Source organism: Polyodon spathula, chromosome 15 (genome assembly GCF_017654505.1).
Source record: "Polyodon spathula isolate WHYD16114869_AA chromosome 15, ASM1765450v1, whole genome shotgun sequence".
NCBI classification, from domain to species: Eukaryota; Metazoa; Chordata; class Actinopteri; order Acipenseriformes; family Polyodontidae; genus Polyodon; species Polyodon spathula.
Window position 1 is genome coordinate 23,079,518 of NC_054548.1, and position 19,525 is coordinate 23,099,042.

Here is a 19,525-nt window from a genome sequence, read left to right on the forward strand (position 1 = left end):
TTGCAGGGGAAGGTGACGGAGGCAGAGGAAGCACCTGCTCCTCTCCTCCAGGTGGTGATGGTAGGGGAAGTGATACCAGCAGGCACTCACCCTCTGCTGGTGGAGATGGGAACAGCTCCCTCTCGGGCTTTGGATCCCCGCGGTCCCCCCGTCTGGGTGCTGGACTCTCGCGGTCCCCCGCCTGGGCGATGGAGACCCTGCTACCTGGACTGCTGTTCTGTTTATAGCAGCCTCCAGGTAGCAGAGGACCATCTCCACACCTTCCTCCAGGGAGTTTGGGGTGCGTTCCCTCTCATACACCTCCCATCGCTCCCTGTCCATCAGCCACCGGTCCCGGTTAGCTATGGGCAAGGACTGGGCCTCCAGCCCAGCATTGTCCTAGATCCAGCCCCTCAGCTTGACGGCGTCTTCTGACTTTTTTTTTTTTTTTTTTTTTTTTTTTAAAACAACAAATTGCGGTTCCTGCTCTGGTCTGCGTCTAGGAGGCGCTTGTAATCTGATAATCCCACCGCTGACACCACGAGTTGGCGTCAGACCAGAGCCAGGAAATAAACAACAAGAGAGAGGTGGAGTTTGCTCAGCATTTAATAAATAAACAGAACAGAAATAAAAAGGTTGTAAGACAAAAACACACAGGACACGGCACTCGTCGCCAAAACAAATAGACAAACAAAACGAACTATACAGACAAAACACGGTAAGCAGATATTTAACTATTTATTACTTTTACAGGCACACACAAACATAATTCACAGAGGTAACTAAGTACAAGTCAGTTCATGACTTATTTAAAAAAAAAAGGCATAATAATCCCAATATTCATTGGAAGCTTATCAAATGTCCTCAGATGGTTCAGTAAAATGGTGACTAGGTTTATATTTAGAAGCACAGTGTCAGACACTTAGATTGAATCATAGTCCTGGATATACCTGCAGGAAACAAGGCATGGGTCCAAAGAGAAAGACTGATGAATGTTGGTGGCTTTTAGAGGTGGCTCAGTAGGCATTCATGTTCTCGTTAGGAACAGAAGGTTGAAGGTTAAAACACTGCTCAGGGGTCTGCTCTCAGTGCATCTATCAACAGCATGTCAGATTCTGCACTGTTGGTAGTGCTGTCTGATCACATGTGATTTATGAAGCAATGTCTTGTCTTAAAGCAACTGAAATCCAAAATGTTTCAAATATGTTTTTCTTTTTTTTCTGCACAGGGTCAGTTTTAAATGTGAATTATTATAATGCATGCAAAACAATTAATATGAACTTCATTTTCACATTGAGCTTTTGTTTGACTCATTTGTTGTCTCTCCATTGCAGTGCTGTGTATTTCACAAAGATTGTTGTGCATTACAATTAGAATAAACTGCATATGATGAAACAGAACACCTTTGGCGGATTTAGCACTTAGAAGTCTTATAGCAAACCAGTGTTCCAGTGTTCACATTCAAACCAATTTAGAAGACAGCTCTAGAAATCTATCTAGTATGTGTTTTTTTTTGTTTTGTTTTTAGGCTTTTTTTTCTCTGTTGTTGTTCAAATGATATTCCAGCGATCACTCACTGTGCCGTATGTTATATGTATGAACTGTGTTTTTAAAATAAGATCTGAGCTAATTTACATTCCACCATAAATATTTAATGTCAAAAGTCCTCCAAACTAACTATGGAAAACTAGGACATAATTCAAGTTGCTAATGGGATTTAGCCTCAAGTATGCATTATCAAATGGGAAAATGCCCTCACTTAAATACTGATGGAACATGCTTCTTGTACTGTACATTCATAACAGCAAAATTATGTTGTAAATGTTGGTTTTAATTCAAGTGCTAGTGTACAATGTATTATCATTTGAAGGAACCGAACAGGATAGCAGTATCAACCAACGATCATTTGGGTGCGGTTTTACAATGTTTAGTAAGGAATTTGTGAAAGGAGGGGGGAAGGGTGGAATGTTTCAGTACACCATTAGGTTGGGTCAGATGTCCAGGGGCAGTGGGGAGATGGTAGAAGAAGAGCAATGCCTGCTTGCTTGCTAGGTCATAAATTCCAGGTTAAAGTGAACATAACAACCGTAACAGGGAGGAGGGTGGCAATCATCCCCCACAGCTATCCTCTAGTATATGAGTTTAGGGGGTAGGGATGGATGAATTGTCTGCTGCGTGCCAAATCCTGATAGGAGCAGGGGATGTTATGTGGAAACTATATAACCCATGCATGTGCTTTACCCCGGTAGAATACATTAGTTACTGATGAAGTGACTGTTATTTTCCGGAGCGTTCTGTATTTTGATGACCACTGCAATAAACCTTTGATGCAACTATTGGTGTGATCGATTGTCTCTGATCATCTCTGCACTTCATTTTGCGACCCTACAAATTAAAAGCTGTACATTTGCCATGGTTGATCCTCAAGTCTTGAACATTTCAGATCTAATAGGTCACATAAGTTAACAGATTAAAAGAATCTTCAGGCTGTCACTTTGAGAATGATACTGAAATTAATGTGAATGTTTTCAAGGTTACTTGAAGTTTGGAAAATGAGTTTGTTGAAGGTAACCATTTTTTTAAATATACTGATTCTGAATTTGAAGCGAGCCCCTTGGTGTTGTATTTAGATTTTTTTTATTGTAACCTGTAAAATAATGATGTGATGCTACAGATACATCTCTTGGTAAAATGACCTACACAAATTTTACTTTTCAGATGAAATATTTCATCATTTCTATTTCATCTTCATATGTGCAATACAAGATGCATATTACAGGTTACCTATTTAAAGTCACAGAAATCACCATAAAGCACAGTTCAACATTTTTCTTTTGATTCTATTAAGCTCACATATAGCGATAATTCTTGTCCCTGTCAATGTTAATAAATCAAGGATAATTTCTTCCATATGGTAATTATTCACATTTAATGGACACTAAAATGGCAAACTATCTTGTGCCGTCAGTTAAATGTGCCTCATTCAAAGCGCTGAGTAGAGAAAAACTTGCAAGAATCTTTACAGATTAAAAAAATAATTCATTCATTTTATTAAAAAAGGCCAGAGAACATTGTAGTAAAAGGTGGAAACGAGTAAACATGTTTACCCTTGAAGGAGCACATTCTTTGGAAATAGATGTTGCCAGGCTTTATCATATGACTTGCTTGATAAGGACAACATGGCAAGGTGTGACATGATCACTCTCAGTGCCTGTGTGGCAGAGCAAAGCTCTGCTCTTTAGAAATTGGCAGGGATGGGGTTAACTTCCCCTACCTGCCTGGGTTTATTATGTTCAGGTGGCTGGGGTTGATTAGTTGATTAGGTTGATTAACGATCAATCAGCGCCCAGCCACCTGATATAAAAGGAGGCCTCTGCTTCTCATTTGGAAGAGGGAGCTGAGGAAGCAGGTTGGTGTTTGTTTTGTGGTTTTTTGAATTTTCTAAATCCAGTGAAGGCATTGCCCAGCCTGGAAACTTTATTTTTGTGAGTTTTGTTTTTGCTTTATTTGTGTTTGAGTATCTGTTATTTTGCCCTTGTGCACTTTATTTTTGTTTATTTATAATAAAATAGTTATTTTTTTTGAACTGCAGTCTGTCTCTGGGCCTCTATCCACTCGCCAGCCTGCCACAGCCTCATTGTTATGTCACCGCATGGAACCACCTGGTAATGCAAACAATTACTTCACAAGCCAATGAGGTGTCAGTACTGGGAAAGGTCATCCTGATTTGGACAAGCAGTTCAACCAATCAGTGGCCAGAGACCAAGAAATTGTAGTAAGGAAAAAGTTACATCATAATTGAGTGGTGCTGAAGCTAACCATAGATGTGGACATAGAGACCTCCACTATATGAATTTTTTTTTGGGGGGGGGGGGGGGGGGGGGGGGGGGGGGGGGGGGGGGGGGTACATCAAGTACTGTGGTGTTTGACTTTGTCATTATGAACCTTGAACTAGTTGTCTCCTCTCTTATTCCCTATTGCTCTCCTTGTATCCTGGCTATTATAATTATTCTTTTACATGAGTGAATGTCAGACAAATATTTGGAAAAAAATGCTGTATTGGTATCTTGCTCTTTGTGAAATCAATGGAAGAGTACAGGGAGTAGAAATGAATAAATCACATTAGTTCCTGCATTTGTTATATTTTTCATTAGTCTGCAATATCACAGGTCCCAGACAACTTCTTCTACAAGACCTATTGTATGGTTATACAAAGGTGATGCACACATTCAACCACAGTCATTAGCATTACAATTGTAAGCAAAGAAAAGACAGAGTTATTGGCAATTAAACTGAAAATATACTAACTTGTTTAATATATTTTTTATTTTAATTTTCATGCTGGCACTTTCAATGAATGCCAACATTTTAAAACTTTCATATCCAATGCTGACTGAAGCTAGCTTACTTCCAATATTCTAACATGTGCAACAGACATACATACTTGACACTTGACATATACAGTGTATTTGCCAGCTTTTTTTTAAAACAAAAAAAATCATTGTGTAATTGAAGCCTTTCTTAAGGCTGGAAGAAACATGACAATTATCCATATGACTTTGGCAGATAAATCATTAAATATAATAATAGATGGTATCAGATAATGTAAAGTGGAAGATTCTCATAGCTCTTTACTCCAAATCACATGTTTTTGTCGGTAATAAACCCACCCAATGAATTTACCAAACGTGTGCAAATAAGATGCAGTTTTGACTTTGAGATCCTTTTTCCAATTACAAAAAGTATCCACCTTAGAGCAGTGTGTGACAGCAAAAAATATATAAGAAGTGTATTAAAACTATTGGTGTGAAAATGGTATATTGATATTGTGCACATATTTCGATATCGATAATATCGATGTCTTCCAAAACACAGAGAAATATAATAACGCAATTCCAATAACAAACATATATACATACAGAGACATTGACAGATATTTACATATGAAAAGCAACAACTTAGTGGTGCTTTGCTTCACAATATCCATGGAGAAAAATAAGATCTTGTTATATTGTTTTACTGTTCTATCATCAGCCACCTCAAAACCAAAATATTTCTATACTTCACTGCGCGCAGACTTTCTAGCAAATCTGGAAGTATTTGAACCTCTAAAATGTATTAAGTACGATGATGCCAAATTTTGCATTATTTTGAGGTGTGTTTTGATGTTTTAATAGTACATCACATTTATAAAACCGAAAGTTCACATTTTAAAAATATATTAACAATAGTGTAATGCAATGAACCACTGACATGCAGTCAGCTTTTGGTACCTAAACGCCAATCAATGGAATAAAATGGTTAAATAATATTTCAGTTTGTGGTGCTTCCTTCTTTGCCTACGAGACTGACAATGATTGGTAAGTATTGGGTTTGTTGAATATTAATATAAAATAAACTTGATTATACTGCATTTGTATTTTTAGCAGTATTAGCAATAAAAAGTATGTCTGTTTTTTGGGCTCACAAAGGATTCTAAATGTATTGCACTGTACTGCTAAGCACTATTTTTTTTACCAAAATATCAACTCAATTTCTAAACTACTCTTTTTTTCTCATTACTTCTACCAGGTAATTCAACCAATAACCATAATTTTCTGTAAAAAAACTGTCTAGATGTGGTAGGCATAATTTGTATTGATGTCTTGCTGTGCAAGCGAGTTAGACATTGGTGACTGTATGCATTTTCTTATCCACTTTCATCTGTAATAACTGAAAGTAAGACATATTAATATTGCATTCAGCCTCTGAATTTTAAATTAATGTTTTGCTCATCCTCTCCTATTCTCTGCAGAGCAAGCTGAAGAAAGATAAAGAGGAGACACAAGGAGAATAATCATGGTCTAATTGAGCGAAATAATATGATATTGATTTTCAGCTTTAATCTGAAACCTGGCTTGCACTATATGCTTCTGGTAATGTGACATTTAAAACAAAATCCACAATTAGCTTCTGTTTATTTTTTTTCTTTGGCATAAAATGTTCACCAGACTGTGAAAAGGCCAAAGCATACCTGTATAGATTATAAAGCAATTATACTCTTTTGATAAGGGTGCCTAAAGTTAAAACGTACACATAGTTATCCCAAAAAGCCATGAACTGGAAATGGTGTTCCTTGTGTATAAAATTAAACCTAACTAAGAAAATCAAATGACACACCCATGTACCAAACACTAAAACAGAAGAAATGTCATAAAACCTTCATATGCCAGCCATATGAGGTCAGAGGTGAAGGGTGCTGTTTTGCCCAAGGAGTTTTGATTACAATTAAATGTAAAAGTTTAGGCTGAAACGGTTTAGTAATTTAGCAGTCCCTTATAAAAGTTTAGTGTATTAAAGCATAGTGAAAGCATGGTATAACATTGGTAAGCATTGCAAATAACTGAGAGGTGCGATAAAGCACCCGGAACAGTAACACACAGGACAGACAGAGACGTAAAGTTTGATGAAGCTGAGCGCTTGGTTGCGCTCAGCATTTAATAAACAAAATAAAGATTTAAACAAAAAACAGCACACCAAAACAGGACACAGCACTTGCAGCCAAAATAAATAGGCAAACAAAAACGTACTGACAGACAAAACAACTGGACGAACGTTAAACAAATAAATACCATGCTCGCCCTCCAGCACGACTTAGCAATTGCTTCTTTATTTTATTTTAACTCTCCTCTCCACACCCATTCTCCACTCACGAACACACAACCCTGAGTGTGTGAAAACATGCTGCTTTTATGCAGTTGTGCCGAGACTCGATTGCTAATAAATAATTCAATTGGAGTCTCGGTACAAATGCACGTGAATTAATCTAGTGCAATTTCCTGTGCTGATTTTGTTGTTGTGTTTTAGTGCAAGGCATGCAGCTGTGGCTGTATTACTGATGATTAAGCATTTTACTGGATCTCCAATTATCAGGGACTAACATTTACATATTTAAAATATTACGCTGTACTTTTATTGTATAAAAAAAAAAAAACAAACAAAAAAAACTGTCACTTAGATTACTAAGTGTATCATTTTTAACGATCTTGTGCCAAGGAAATGTCAGCTGATGATAATTGGGTGGTGATAATTGATAGCAGGGCAGGGTATAATTAGGAAGAGTCTGATTCAGCCAATATGGTAGCTGTGTGTTGTTCAGCTTTTGTAAACAAATTATTTGCTGCAAGATTTAACATGGATTGAAATAAATAGATACACATTGCTGAATAAGGTATACAGCTGGACAAAAGAAAATGAGAAATACCTGTGATCTGTCTAAATGGGATGTCTCTCACATGACTGATTACTGTGCACATAGCATGTCTGTACTGTACAGAAGCTGCACCTCCCTGTTGCAGATTCAATACCAATGGGGAAGACAAGTTACCAACATTCTGGTGACCTTACTTTGCTAAAGATTTCCCTTCAGAACAATTTAAAAGCTGTACTGATTTGTCATGTTGAGACATTGTTATCCTGGCTGCCCATTACACACTAATGACAAAGCTGGTCAGTATTACTATTTAAAGTATTGTCTGGCCTACGAATCATTGGAATAATTTGTTCGGTGGTCAGTTTGATGTTTAAGGTTTGTTAGTACTTAAATATTAGCCAGGACACTTTCTTCAAATGAATTAAAAGCTTTTGGTGAAAAAAAAAAACAACTGACTAGTTCTTTCCTTCTGTGCAAAGCAACTCTGGGATGTTTCCTGTTTGTGCAGTTCCTATTGTCTCTGTATACGGCAAACGCTTCCTGTGATGTATTAGCACTGTGTTTCTCTCAGATGTAAAGCAATTCATCACTGTACAGACCCTCTCTGTCAACAATGTGATTAATGGAAAAGATTCATGCAGTTAAACATTTAGCTTTATTCTGCAGCAAACCCCAGTGGCTTTCAACTGAGCCTAGACTCAAATGTTAGTCATAAAACGGCTGCCAAGTAACAGGCAAACGGACGGCCTGCCCCAGTAACAAGTTAAACAATCTAATATTGCCTAAAATGATTTTTGACAACTGAATATGATGAAATGATTTACAATATTGGCTTTAGGTGGCTTAGAAAGTGTTTATTTAAATGTTTTACATTTTCGACTTACAAAATCACTTCAATAATATTTTTGTATTGAGAACCATCATGTAAAGAGAAGTCAAAGTTACAGTTCTAATGTAATATTTCTATACACATGACACACTGGATACCAGTTCCTGTATTAAAATATATTAATTTGCTACCTTTCTCGAGGGATTTTAAAAACAACCAGACTTCAGTTCCCCAATTTTAAACCAAGACCTCCTCTTCAGCATAATGGTTCTTTCAAGATGGACTTTAATCACATTAGGCAAGGGAAAGCGCCCCTTGTAGCTCCCAATTCTAACTGTATAATAATATAACTGTATGACTAGTGGCAAAAATGACCATAAATCACATGGCTCGGAACCTCGGATCAACCAGCAGTGGATTGCACTGATGTATAGCTGTAGTTCCATCCACAGGTGTGACTTGCATGTACTTCAGAAGCTGAAATGATTATTTCATGAAGGAACAGACAATATTAACTATGTAGAAATCCATCTAATTATTTCCATTTCAGCACTTTGTTGTCTTTCATGTAAAACATATTTAGCTACAGTGTACTCCTAGTATATTCTCCATTATATTTATTAATTATTCTATTTATTCTGCTAGTTTCTGAAATTAGAGCTTACTACCTAGAGATTGACTACCCAAGACTATTGTATATGTAAGAATAATGGACTTTTATGGTTGACTTTAATAATTAAAAGCTACCCATCCTATCTAATATTAGTAAAGTGAAACAAAGAAACACGGAAGTGGTGATGTATACACAAACAGCTCAAATACACTGACAAACTGACAGCTTTTTTAAAGTTTCCCTTTAGTCACCCTTGCCACACATTCCCTTTTATTTGGTAACATGCCCAAGATGCTAAGATATTAAGCTAAGAAAACAAAAATATGTAATACACTGTACTGGTGCATCTCTACTAAACACTAGAATGCAGTGCTCTGCTTATCATATGCCTGGTTTCTCTTTCTGAGACACCACCATAGTGATAGACTGCAGGACATGGCACAAATAAATTCTGGGATTCACTTTGGGTCACAAGAAATCTTTATTGCACTGATTTCAAAATGATTAATGTCCTTAGACTTATTTTTGAATCTCCACAGTTGTCATGCTCTCTCACATGTATAATGAATGTAACTCAATGCACAGGCAGGCGGCGTGGAAACCTGGTACCCTGCGCATATCAGTCAGGTTTTTAAACACAAAAAAAGAGCCAGGCTGTTCTGTACGAGCAGCTACAGCCTGATGTATTGCCATTGTGTGCAGTACCTCATCTACAGTGCAGGGTGCAGGCTCCTATAAACGCTCATGCAATACATATCATCTTTTTGTGTCCATTAGAAAATTTGTTTTATATATCATTTTGATATAATTATACGTGACACTACACCTTCTTTCTTAATTGTTGCTGGACAATAGTACAGGTAAGTATGTGTAGAGCAATTTAAAAAAGCCTAACCGACCCGTAATTCAAATGTATGCTTATCTATGTGTGCAAACACTTCTACCAACCCTCTACAGAGATGCAGTTAACACATGGGTAGTCAGTATTAAGTCGCTTACAGAATACAAATAAATACATAAATTAAAAAAAAAACCTCATGCACTGGAGATTACAGTACATGAAATGTTAACAGTATGCACACCACCTGCCTTTAATTATCTCATGTACTAGTGTCAATGTTAAAATCTGTCTGATTGCTAAACACTAATAAAAGTAAAAAGGGCAGTATATGAAGAACACTGTCTTCATGACTTCCCAAGGCCCATGGGAAGTGTATACAGGAAATGTCAGTTTCTAGTGGGTCTTGATGTCTCATTCTGTAGTTACATGTCTGGCTCAGCCATAACATAGTGTTTTAGGTACTGCTGGTGGTTGAGAGCACATTTTGGAAAGAAGGTATGAAACTTGAGTTGCATTTCCTTGTGCTGAAAATAATTAATCCATTTAGGGGGTAGATACCATTAAAACACTACATGACCTGTGATACTAGTGCTATTTAATCAAACTTCCAAAAATGGAAGAAAACCCTCCCAACAAACACCACACATTAGCAAAGATGTCAAAAACTTGAGTGAACAAACTGTTCATTTAAGCACATTCATTCAAACTAAGCCTCTAGACATTCTGTTAACTTTATTTACTGAACAATCCTACCCTAAGGTAATGCATAGCTGTAATATATGGTATTGTGTTATTAATTAAGAAACAATTGCTCAGTACCCATAGATGAATCTAACCTTCCACCAAATTTTCCTTTCATCTTATTATGATTTAACTTTGCTTTCTAAATAAAACAAAGTGCATTACAACACTTAAAAAACACTGTTTGTCTGTTTGTACATTCAACTTTATTTTATTTTCCTTATTTTAAAAAAAAAAAAAAGAACATTTTGGATTTTAGATTTAACCACCTGTTCTAATTTTTACTAAAAAAAAAAAGAAAGAAAAAGAAAGGCCTCTTTTTCTCAAGTAGTAGAACCTCTCAGATTTGCAGGGAATTTATATATTTTTTTCTTAAGAGCTGGCCCAAAATGTATTGTAGATAGACATTTTTGGTACTTAACTTACTGTGGCAGGGCAAATCCCTGCCTGTAAATAATGGGCCTCGTTTACGAAACGGCATTAAATTTGGAGTTAGCACACACGTAAAGTAGTAAGCCTAACATACGCGATAAATCTAAATTTACTGCCCCATTTACTAACAGAACGCATTTATTTACGTGCACAGTATTTATCTAATTTACATACCACATCATGCACGCTACATGTATTGTGAGCGTTAATTTAATGTGCATGATAATGTCAGAGACTTACTCGTGACCATCGTGATATTAAAAGCCCCTGCTGTCCAGGTGTATCTTTTGGTCAGTAGCTTACTGTGAAGGTGGAGGTGGCTTACATTGACTGAAAATGAGCGATCAACAGACATAGCACTCAGCAGGGGTCAGGCAGAGGCAACGTAAAGTGAAACTGCACTGCTTACCTTTTCATTTTAACATGTATAGTATATAGTTTATAGTATACAACATCACTATGATACGCTGCAGAAAGCAATGTATTTTGAGTTTACTGTAAATTAAAGAAGGTATGGAGTCTCAACAAAAGGAAAGGACTCTTTTAACTTACCTTGGAAGGAACTAAGTGGTGGGATTAGACCATATATGACTAAGCAAAAGAGTGGATTGGCTAGCAGAGCGATGGAAAGAAAAAAATTAAGAAAGAAATGCAGAAGTAACCATTTGCTTACACTGCATTCTGCATCAACAGGCATTATGTGGAAAAGTTGCAGAATTAGAACATGTAATGAGCATTGTTATCAAGTGTGCAAGAAATGAAATCAAGCGTCCTGACAGAAGTCATAAAAAAGGTGCATTTCAAAGTGGTACTGTTTACTATTTAGCATTTTCACAGCTTGTCACTATCTTTTTTTCAGTGCTGTTAAAAGCATTATATATTTTGGAATATAACTTAAATATTGAGACTTATACTCTGACATCTTTTTAAAAACATTTTTTTTACTGTTTGAGACTTCCATTGAAGGTAAAATACTCTATTTCCTCCATTATATTACATTTGCGATATTGATGCTTTTTGTCAGTTCTAGGAAAGCTGCTTCTAGTTAATGTGTTTTGTGTAAAGTAGTATATTGAGTATATTGGCCTACAAACAATTTCTATAGAAATTTTCACGTAAATGACTATGTATATATGTGTGTGTGTGTGTATATATATATATATATATATATATATATATATATATATATATATATATATATATATATATATATATATATATATACACACACACACACAGTGCCTTGCAAAAGTATTCAGACCCCTGACCAATTCTCTCATATTACTGAATTACAAATGGTACATTGAAATTTCGTTCTGTTCGATATTTTATTTTAAAACACTTAAACTCAAAATCAATTATTGTAAGGTGACATTGGTTTTATGTTGGGAAATATTTTTAAGAAAAAAAAAAAAACTGAAATATCTTGCTTGCATAAGTATTTCACCCCCACACATTAATATTTGGTAGAGCCACCTTTCGCTGCAATAACAGCTTTAAGTCTTTTGGGGTAAGTATGTACCAGCTTTGCACACAGTGTCGGAGTGATTTTGGCCCATTCTTCTTGGTAGATTTGCTCCAGATTGTTCAGGTTGGTTGGACGACGCTTGTGGACCGCAATTTTCAAATAGTGCCACAGATTCTCAATGGGTTGAGATCAGGACTTTGACTGGGCCACTATAGGATATTCACCTTTTTGTTCTTGAGCCACTCCAATGTTGCTTTGGCCTTGTGCTTGGGATCATTGTCCTGCTGAAAGGTGAATTTCCTCCCAAGCTTCAGTTTTTTAGCAGACTGAAGCAGATTCTTTTGCAGTATTTTCCTGTATTTTGCTCCATCCATTCTTCCTTCAATTGTAACAAGATGCCCAGTCCATGCTGATGAGAAGCATCCCCACAGCATGATGCTGCCACCACCACACTTCACTGTAGGGATGGTGTGTCTTGAGGCATAGGCAGTGTTAGGTTTGCCCCACACATAGCGCTTTGAGTTTTGGCCAAAAAGCTCTATCTTGGTCTTATCTGACCACAAAACCTTTTCCCACATTGCAGCTGGGTCACTCTTGTGCTTTCTGGCAAACTCCAGACGTGCTTTCAGATGGTACTTTTTGAGTAATGGCTTCTTTCTTGCCACCCTCCCATACAGGCCAATGTTATGCAGCGCTCTTGATATGGTTGACTGGTGCACCATTACTCCACTCTGTGGCTTCTCTCACAAGTCTCCTTGTTTGAGTGCTGAGTTTTGAGGGACGGCCTTTTCTTGGCAGTGCCTGGTGGTGTGATGCAGCTTCCACTTCCTGATTGTTGATCCAACTGTGCTCACTGGGATATCCAAACACTTGGATATTATTTTGTACCCTTTCCCTAATCTATGCATTTGTATTACTTTATCTCTAACTTCTGTAGAATGCTCTTTGGTCTTTATTTTCCTTCAGATTCACAGCCTTACCAATGATCCTTCAACAGTGGGGTTTTTATCCAGAAAATGTGACAGCAGCTTTAATGGTTGACAGGTGGAGGCTAATGGTAAGGTAATTGTGTCCTCGTTAGGGCAATTTCTTTCATTGGTGCAAACTGGGAGCTTCCACAGCACAGGGGTTGAGCAAGATAGTTCAGTTTTTTATTTTTCTTAAAAATATTTCCCAACATAAAACCAATGTCACCTTACAATAAATGATTCTGAATTTCAGTGTTTAAAAATAAAATATCAAACAGAACGAAATTTCAATGTACCATTTGTAATTCGGTAATATGAGAGAATTGGTCCGGGGTCTGAATACATTTGCAAGCCACTGTGTGTGTGTGTGTGTGTATATATATATATATATATATATATATATATATATATATATATATATATATATATATATATATATATATATATATATATATATATATAGTCTGCGGCCCATCAAGTGAACAGTCTTAACTTAAATATCAATTGTTATGACCAAGTAATTTAGCAAGATGTATTTATTTCACATTAATGAATCAGTGAATCAAACAAACAAATCTATTGAATTGATTCACTAAACTGAATGAATGAAACAAATTGAGTCAGTAATGAAGGGATAAGGCACAGTACCAGCAAGTAGCAAGAACATTTTCATCCATAGTGTTGTCTTTGTTACAATATGTATGCATATTCCAAGTAGCAGTATAAAACAGAGCTACATTATATTCAAAAGAAGAAAGGAATTATATTGCTAATGCTGATTACAAGGGTAAAACAGATCCCGAAATGTCTTTATATGAACACACAGAAATCAATATAAACCACAACATAATATAAAAAAAACCGCAGAAACCATATTTAGCAACAACTGTAATTTGCAACAGTAGCACAGCTACCTCCTATGTATGGTACATCTGATGATAATAATAATAATAATAATAATAATAATAATAATAATAATAATAATAATAATAATAATAATAATAACACTATGTAACACAATTTTTGTTCCTGGGTAGTAAGTGTTATTTCCTAATTGATTATGCCTCAAAAGTATAGAAAATGGCTATTATTCCCCACAAACTTTGCTTTTGTGACCAGGACAGCGATATTTCAAAATATCACTATTTCCAGTGGGAAAACAGGCAAATGTGTGTCTTTTCGTTCACATAAAGTCAGAAAAAAACAACATATGAATCCAAATTAACATGTATTTATACTAAAGTAATACAAAAATGACTACAAAAGATTTAGAAGCGAGTAGTTTTTCAAGATTTACGATTATACTGTATTGGTATAATCGTATAAACTGGTGACCTTCTGGTTACAAGCCCTGGACTTTAACCACTGGACCACACTGCCTCCTTAAACTACATTGTCTTGACAAACTCACCTTGTGACCTTTTTTTGATTTCTTTTTTTTTCTGATTACGCATATAAAGGATGGGGGAAAAAAATGGATGACGGACAAAGTGGGCAGGAGAAGACATTCTTCTATTAAAAGAAACAGGGTCAAACTGTACATATTAATCTGTATTCTAAATAAACAATGTGATTAAAGTACAACTTCAAACTGTCCTTCCAAAGAACGCTGACTTAGCCAAAGAGAAAAGTGATGTTGATATGAGACGTACTTTTGATTTGTTTGAAGAAGTTAAGGAGCAGTATCATTTATTTCCAGTAAAATGAAAGTTAGCTGTGTTCAGCAGCTTTAAAGAGTATCAGGATGGCACAGATTCACATATTGTACAGGGTTCCAGCCAGTGGCCATCCTTGGTAGGGTTCTTCCTATTTCAGATAATAATCATTTTTACATCTCAGCCATAAAGCTGAGTATTTTAAAATAGTGGAAGTTGTGAGTAAATACTTCTGTATGTTCATGTCTAGGAATGTATTTATTTTAAAAACATATATATATATATATTATATATATATATATATATATATATATGAAACGCAACACATTGTTCCCCTGAGAACATGATTATATTTCAGCAAGCTGCCTCAACAAGAAGAAAAGCTTTGAAACCTTTGTTTACCATAAAACAAATACATACTGCAGATACAATGCTACTAAATAAATCTTTGAAATCTGTAAGGCATATAAAAGTCAAGAATCTCACAAGTTACTACAGAAAAGGCATGCCCTTATTCTCTGTCTTGCGTTTTTCATGTCCTCCACCCTCCCTTTCTCTTCCATAATGCCGCTCCACCTCTGCAACAATCTCCCTCATGTGAAGCACGTGAAGCTCACTCTCAACCTTAGAGGCCCAGCCGTGCCAGTTTTGTCCTCTTCCAAGAAGGTTCTCTGCAAGCCAGAGGGGGCCCCGGCCAAAATTGTTCTAACTCTCTTCAATTTTTCCTGTAGGTTCCCCTTGGAGGAAGTAACGGGTGCTTCCCAGCCTTTGAGGCCAATCGGTTCTGTCTCACCTCCACGAGGACAGCTCTCCACGAGCCAAGTCACAAAGCACGTCTCTCCTATTCTCAATTCCCGACGTTCTTCCTCCACATAGCCCTTGCTCATGTCCCATGAACTACAGTCCCAGAACTACTATTTTGCTAATATATTTTTATTTTATTTTTTCAGATGTAATACAGTAGTTGTACAGTAGTTGACATATACATCAGACCACCAGCCCCTTGCTATACTTTGCATTGCTCTTGCTTACTTTTCTACAATGCCTAACATTTTATTTCAATGCCTTCATGGACCATACAAGGCCAAATGGAACAAGAGCTATATTTTTACCACCATCTTCAGCCAAGCATGCAGCTCTCAATAAACATGTCCACTACTGAACCTCATGAAACTTTGCTGATTTTCACTTAACTCAAACAAATTAGCAAGCACAGATCAAAAATGCTAATTAAAATGAATCCCTGCCATCTCAGACAACTTGTGTGTCAAGTAATTTGCAGGTGAAATGACCGATTTGAAAATTCCACCATGTGGGCACAGCTGTTCATTAATTTTCTTTCTGGTGACTAGGAAAGCATTGCAAGTAATTTATTAAGAAATGAAGTACACACTATGAAAGTCCTTTTTTGTTAAACGTGGTTGTTTAACTCACTCCTACACATTTTCTCTCCTTGTATTAAAATAACAGTCCCAGTATTTTTCCACCCCGGCAACGTGAACTGGCAACCCAGTGTTTCTCAAGTTGCCTCAATGCCTACAACACTTATTCTTTGTGGATCATATAGCAACTCTGTGTCTCTATGTACAGCATACACTGGGGACCATCAGATCCATCCTTTCAATGAGCTGAAGCTAATGCCATGCATCACACAAAGCATACCAAGAGGGTCTTCCTGTCTTTCAAATAGAGCCATGCCCCTAAGGTCTGTATTTCTAGTGAAACTCTAATGTTTCTTGTTATATGGAAACATACTGTATGCATTTAACAATATGTAGTCATTGATCTTGACAGAATTAACAAATTAAACTACATAATCTGTCTTCTAGTGTTAGAAGTACATTTAAGAGATCTTGAATTGTGTGCTGCATAAATATGATTAAAAATTGACGATGACTTTTCAACAACATTAAAAAACAATCTCAATTAGCACTGTTTTTCCATTTCAGAATTATTCAGAAACGTAAGCATTCACTCCCCCTGGATTTAACTTTAATTATGGCCTCAAATTATGCACCACTGTTTGTGTCTGAGATAAATAACCCAAGTTGGTTTATTTGTGTGAGTAATTTAAACAATGTCAAATTCATTATTTCACAATTTTGCTTTGGCTGTGAACTGTTTAATAATGCCACAAATATAAAAATCACTTCAGACAGAAGAGTGGAGTCTTTTGGTTTTTGATTTGTTGACATACATTCATAAAACATTTTGATCTTAAGCTCTCACACTTAGTCACCAACAAGACCTTTTTATTCCACTGATACTTACATGCATTTGGAAAAATGTTTGTTTATGACCATAATTTCTGATTATCTTGATGTCCCCTAGCATAGCATTACTGAACTTTGAAACAGAGGCCAGAAGCTATACTTTTTTAAAACTGAGAATGGACCGTAAGTTGTATATACAGGGTGATTAGAAAGTAAGTTTACCACATCAACACACCATATCACTGATGTGACTTTCTTTCTAATCACCCTGTGTGTGTGTGTGTGTGTCATTATATATATATATATATATATACAGTGCTCACCCGTTGTAACATGCTTCTTTATGGTGCGGAATCGGTTATAACACAGTAGGGTCGTGGCTCCCATTTGCGCCATAATGCCATTACAGTAGCCCTTTACTCGTTATAAATTCGTCACAAATGCATCCGTGTCCTGACATTATTACACCCACTATATAATGCATGCACATTTTATATATATATATATATATATATATATATATATATATATATATATATATATATATATATATATATATATATATAAAATTTCCCTATTACTGTATAAGTATTTTATTCTGGTCTAATCTGGGTTTACTACTTCAAATCTGACTATAACGTTGTTTTACAGAACAGCTTTCTAATGTAAAAGGTTAAAAAAGGGTTTGCAGCTACATAATTATGTGCCTACTGATTATGCATACTACTGTAGCTCATCTAGTCAAATCAACATAGTCTTGCCATATGGGCTTCACAGCCACTGGCTCATTAGAGCTGGAGATGTCAAGCATCACATCAGAAGAAGTGAATCGACTACCCACAAAGACAAATTCTTCTGCCATTGAAAGATACCATTCATGCTTGACCAGATCCATCAGTATACCGAGTACACATCTGGAGCAAAAGCTAACATGAAAGATTGAAGATAGCGTTCAATAAAATCTGCCAATCTTGTATATTATCCAGTTGGTCAAACAAACAATCGGTCACCTAGTAACAATCGTCCCTTCTCCTATTTACGATTCATAACATGAATACAGCATGTGCGCACAATGTGTGCCAAGAAACAAGTAAATGGACAAATATTTGAAGCATCCAAGGTTATCCAATCCCACTGATAATTTAATTATCCGTGGTTTACAATGTAAATACATTCAAGGGTAAAAAGCTTCAAATCAAATTGAATTATTTTAGTCCTATTGCTATTATTCTTAGTGGTTATGTTGAGCTATACAGCAGTTGAACCTTTTGAAAAGCATTAGTGGCACAACACAAATGGAACTGTGTTCTATTGCGCATAGATTTCATCAATAAATCTTCAAACTTCTTCAATCTCATCATATTTACAGTATATTTTTACTGCTGTAAGTCTTTTTTTGCTTTATTACAATACTGCTTTATTAAAAAAAAAAAACATTAATAACAACTAAATCCATTTATTCTTCAAGTACTTAATAATAAAGAAAAAGCATTGCCAATACATTATTAAAGGAATGCTAATTAAGGCTTTAAAATGTAGATTTTGTACATACAGTAATCCGTCGGGTATATCCGACCTCGGTGGGACCAGAGTATGGGCAGATACAGGAATTCTGTTTAAAATACCATTATACACCACTGTAACGATTACTATATTCATACAATTATTTTTTTGAGATTCAGCTTTTATTAGGGAGCTCCCCTAAACACCTTGTTTAGAAAGATATAGGGTATTAATACTTGTGACCGAGTAGCTGTCTGCAATGTGGGTGCGTGCGTTCGCTGCTGAGTGACAGACAGGAGATCAGATGTAGGCTGAACAGGATTTATTTAGATATCAACACACTGAACAGCTCACGTGACACTACCAGCAATGCACGAAAACTTTGGTCTACAATCTCTGAACAAATCTTCTCTGTTCAATAATAAACTAACATGTAAACGGTTAGGACAGATACGTGATGGGCGGATACACGATGGATTACTGTACTTTATTCAAGATAGATTTCTGAAGTACAACTGTAGATTGCATACAACTCTGTTTCTTCCTGGTATCTGTTCCCTTCTTGTATGGTGGGTCACATAACACGATTGCTGCGAGATCACAAATGAGCTACAGTACAAAGCAGGAAGTGATTTGGTACCAAAAAGCAAAAGAAACGTTTACCTCTGAAGCGTTATCTTTGAAACGTTAGCATATTCCAAATAAAAGTACCATATAAGCCAAAGAACCAAACAATCGTCAGCACGAGAAAATAAGGTCCACTGATTTGTGATAATAAGTGGTAAGAAAAATAGATATTAAATATTAGTTGTCACTTCCTTATTATTTAATATTACCATGATTTGACCATTCAAATCTTGTATTATCGACTACATTAACCAGTATACGAATATAAGACCTAAGTGTGTGGTTATAATGGCATGTGAATAAATTAAAGCAGTGCACTTACCAATTTGTACCTCCAAAACATTCATTCTGTTTTCTGATGGAAACAGGACCTTGGGAGGCTTGTCTGTCAAGGGTGCTGTGAAGACAAGAGTCAGTGTGTCAGGATACATGGTTGATTAGTTTTTTTTAGTATGTTATGTCAA

The 19,525-nt window shown here is 36.1% G+C and overlaps 1 protein-coding gene across 1 annotated transcript in view; it reads right to left on the bottom strand.

The window, feature by feature from the left end:
- Nucleotides 1-15,210: 15,210 nt before the first annotated feature.
- Nucleotides 15,211-19,525, bottom strand: part of LOC121327547 (interleukin-1 receptor accessory protein-like 1) — a 109,747-nt gene continuing 105,432 nt past the window's right edge. The window contains exons 4-5 of the mRNA XM_041271620.1: nucleotides 19,384-19,458; nucleotides 15,211-15,389 (exon numbers count right to left, since the gene is read on the bottom strand). Of these exons, the coding sequence (XP_041127554.1) occupies nucleotides 15,211-15,389; nucleotides 19,384-19,458 (254 nt within the window). The remainder of the gene's footprint in view (nucleotides 15,390-19,383; nucleotides 19,459-19,525) is intronic.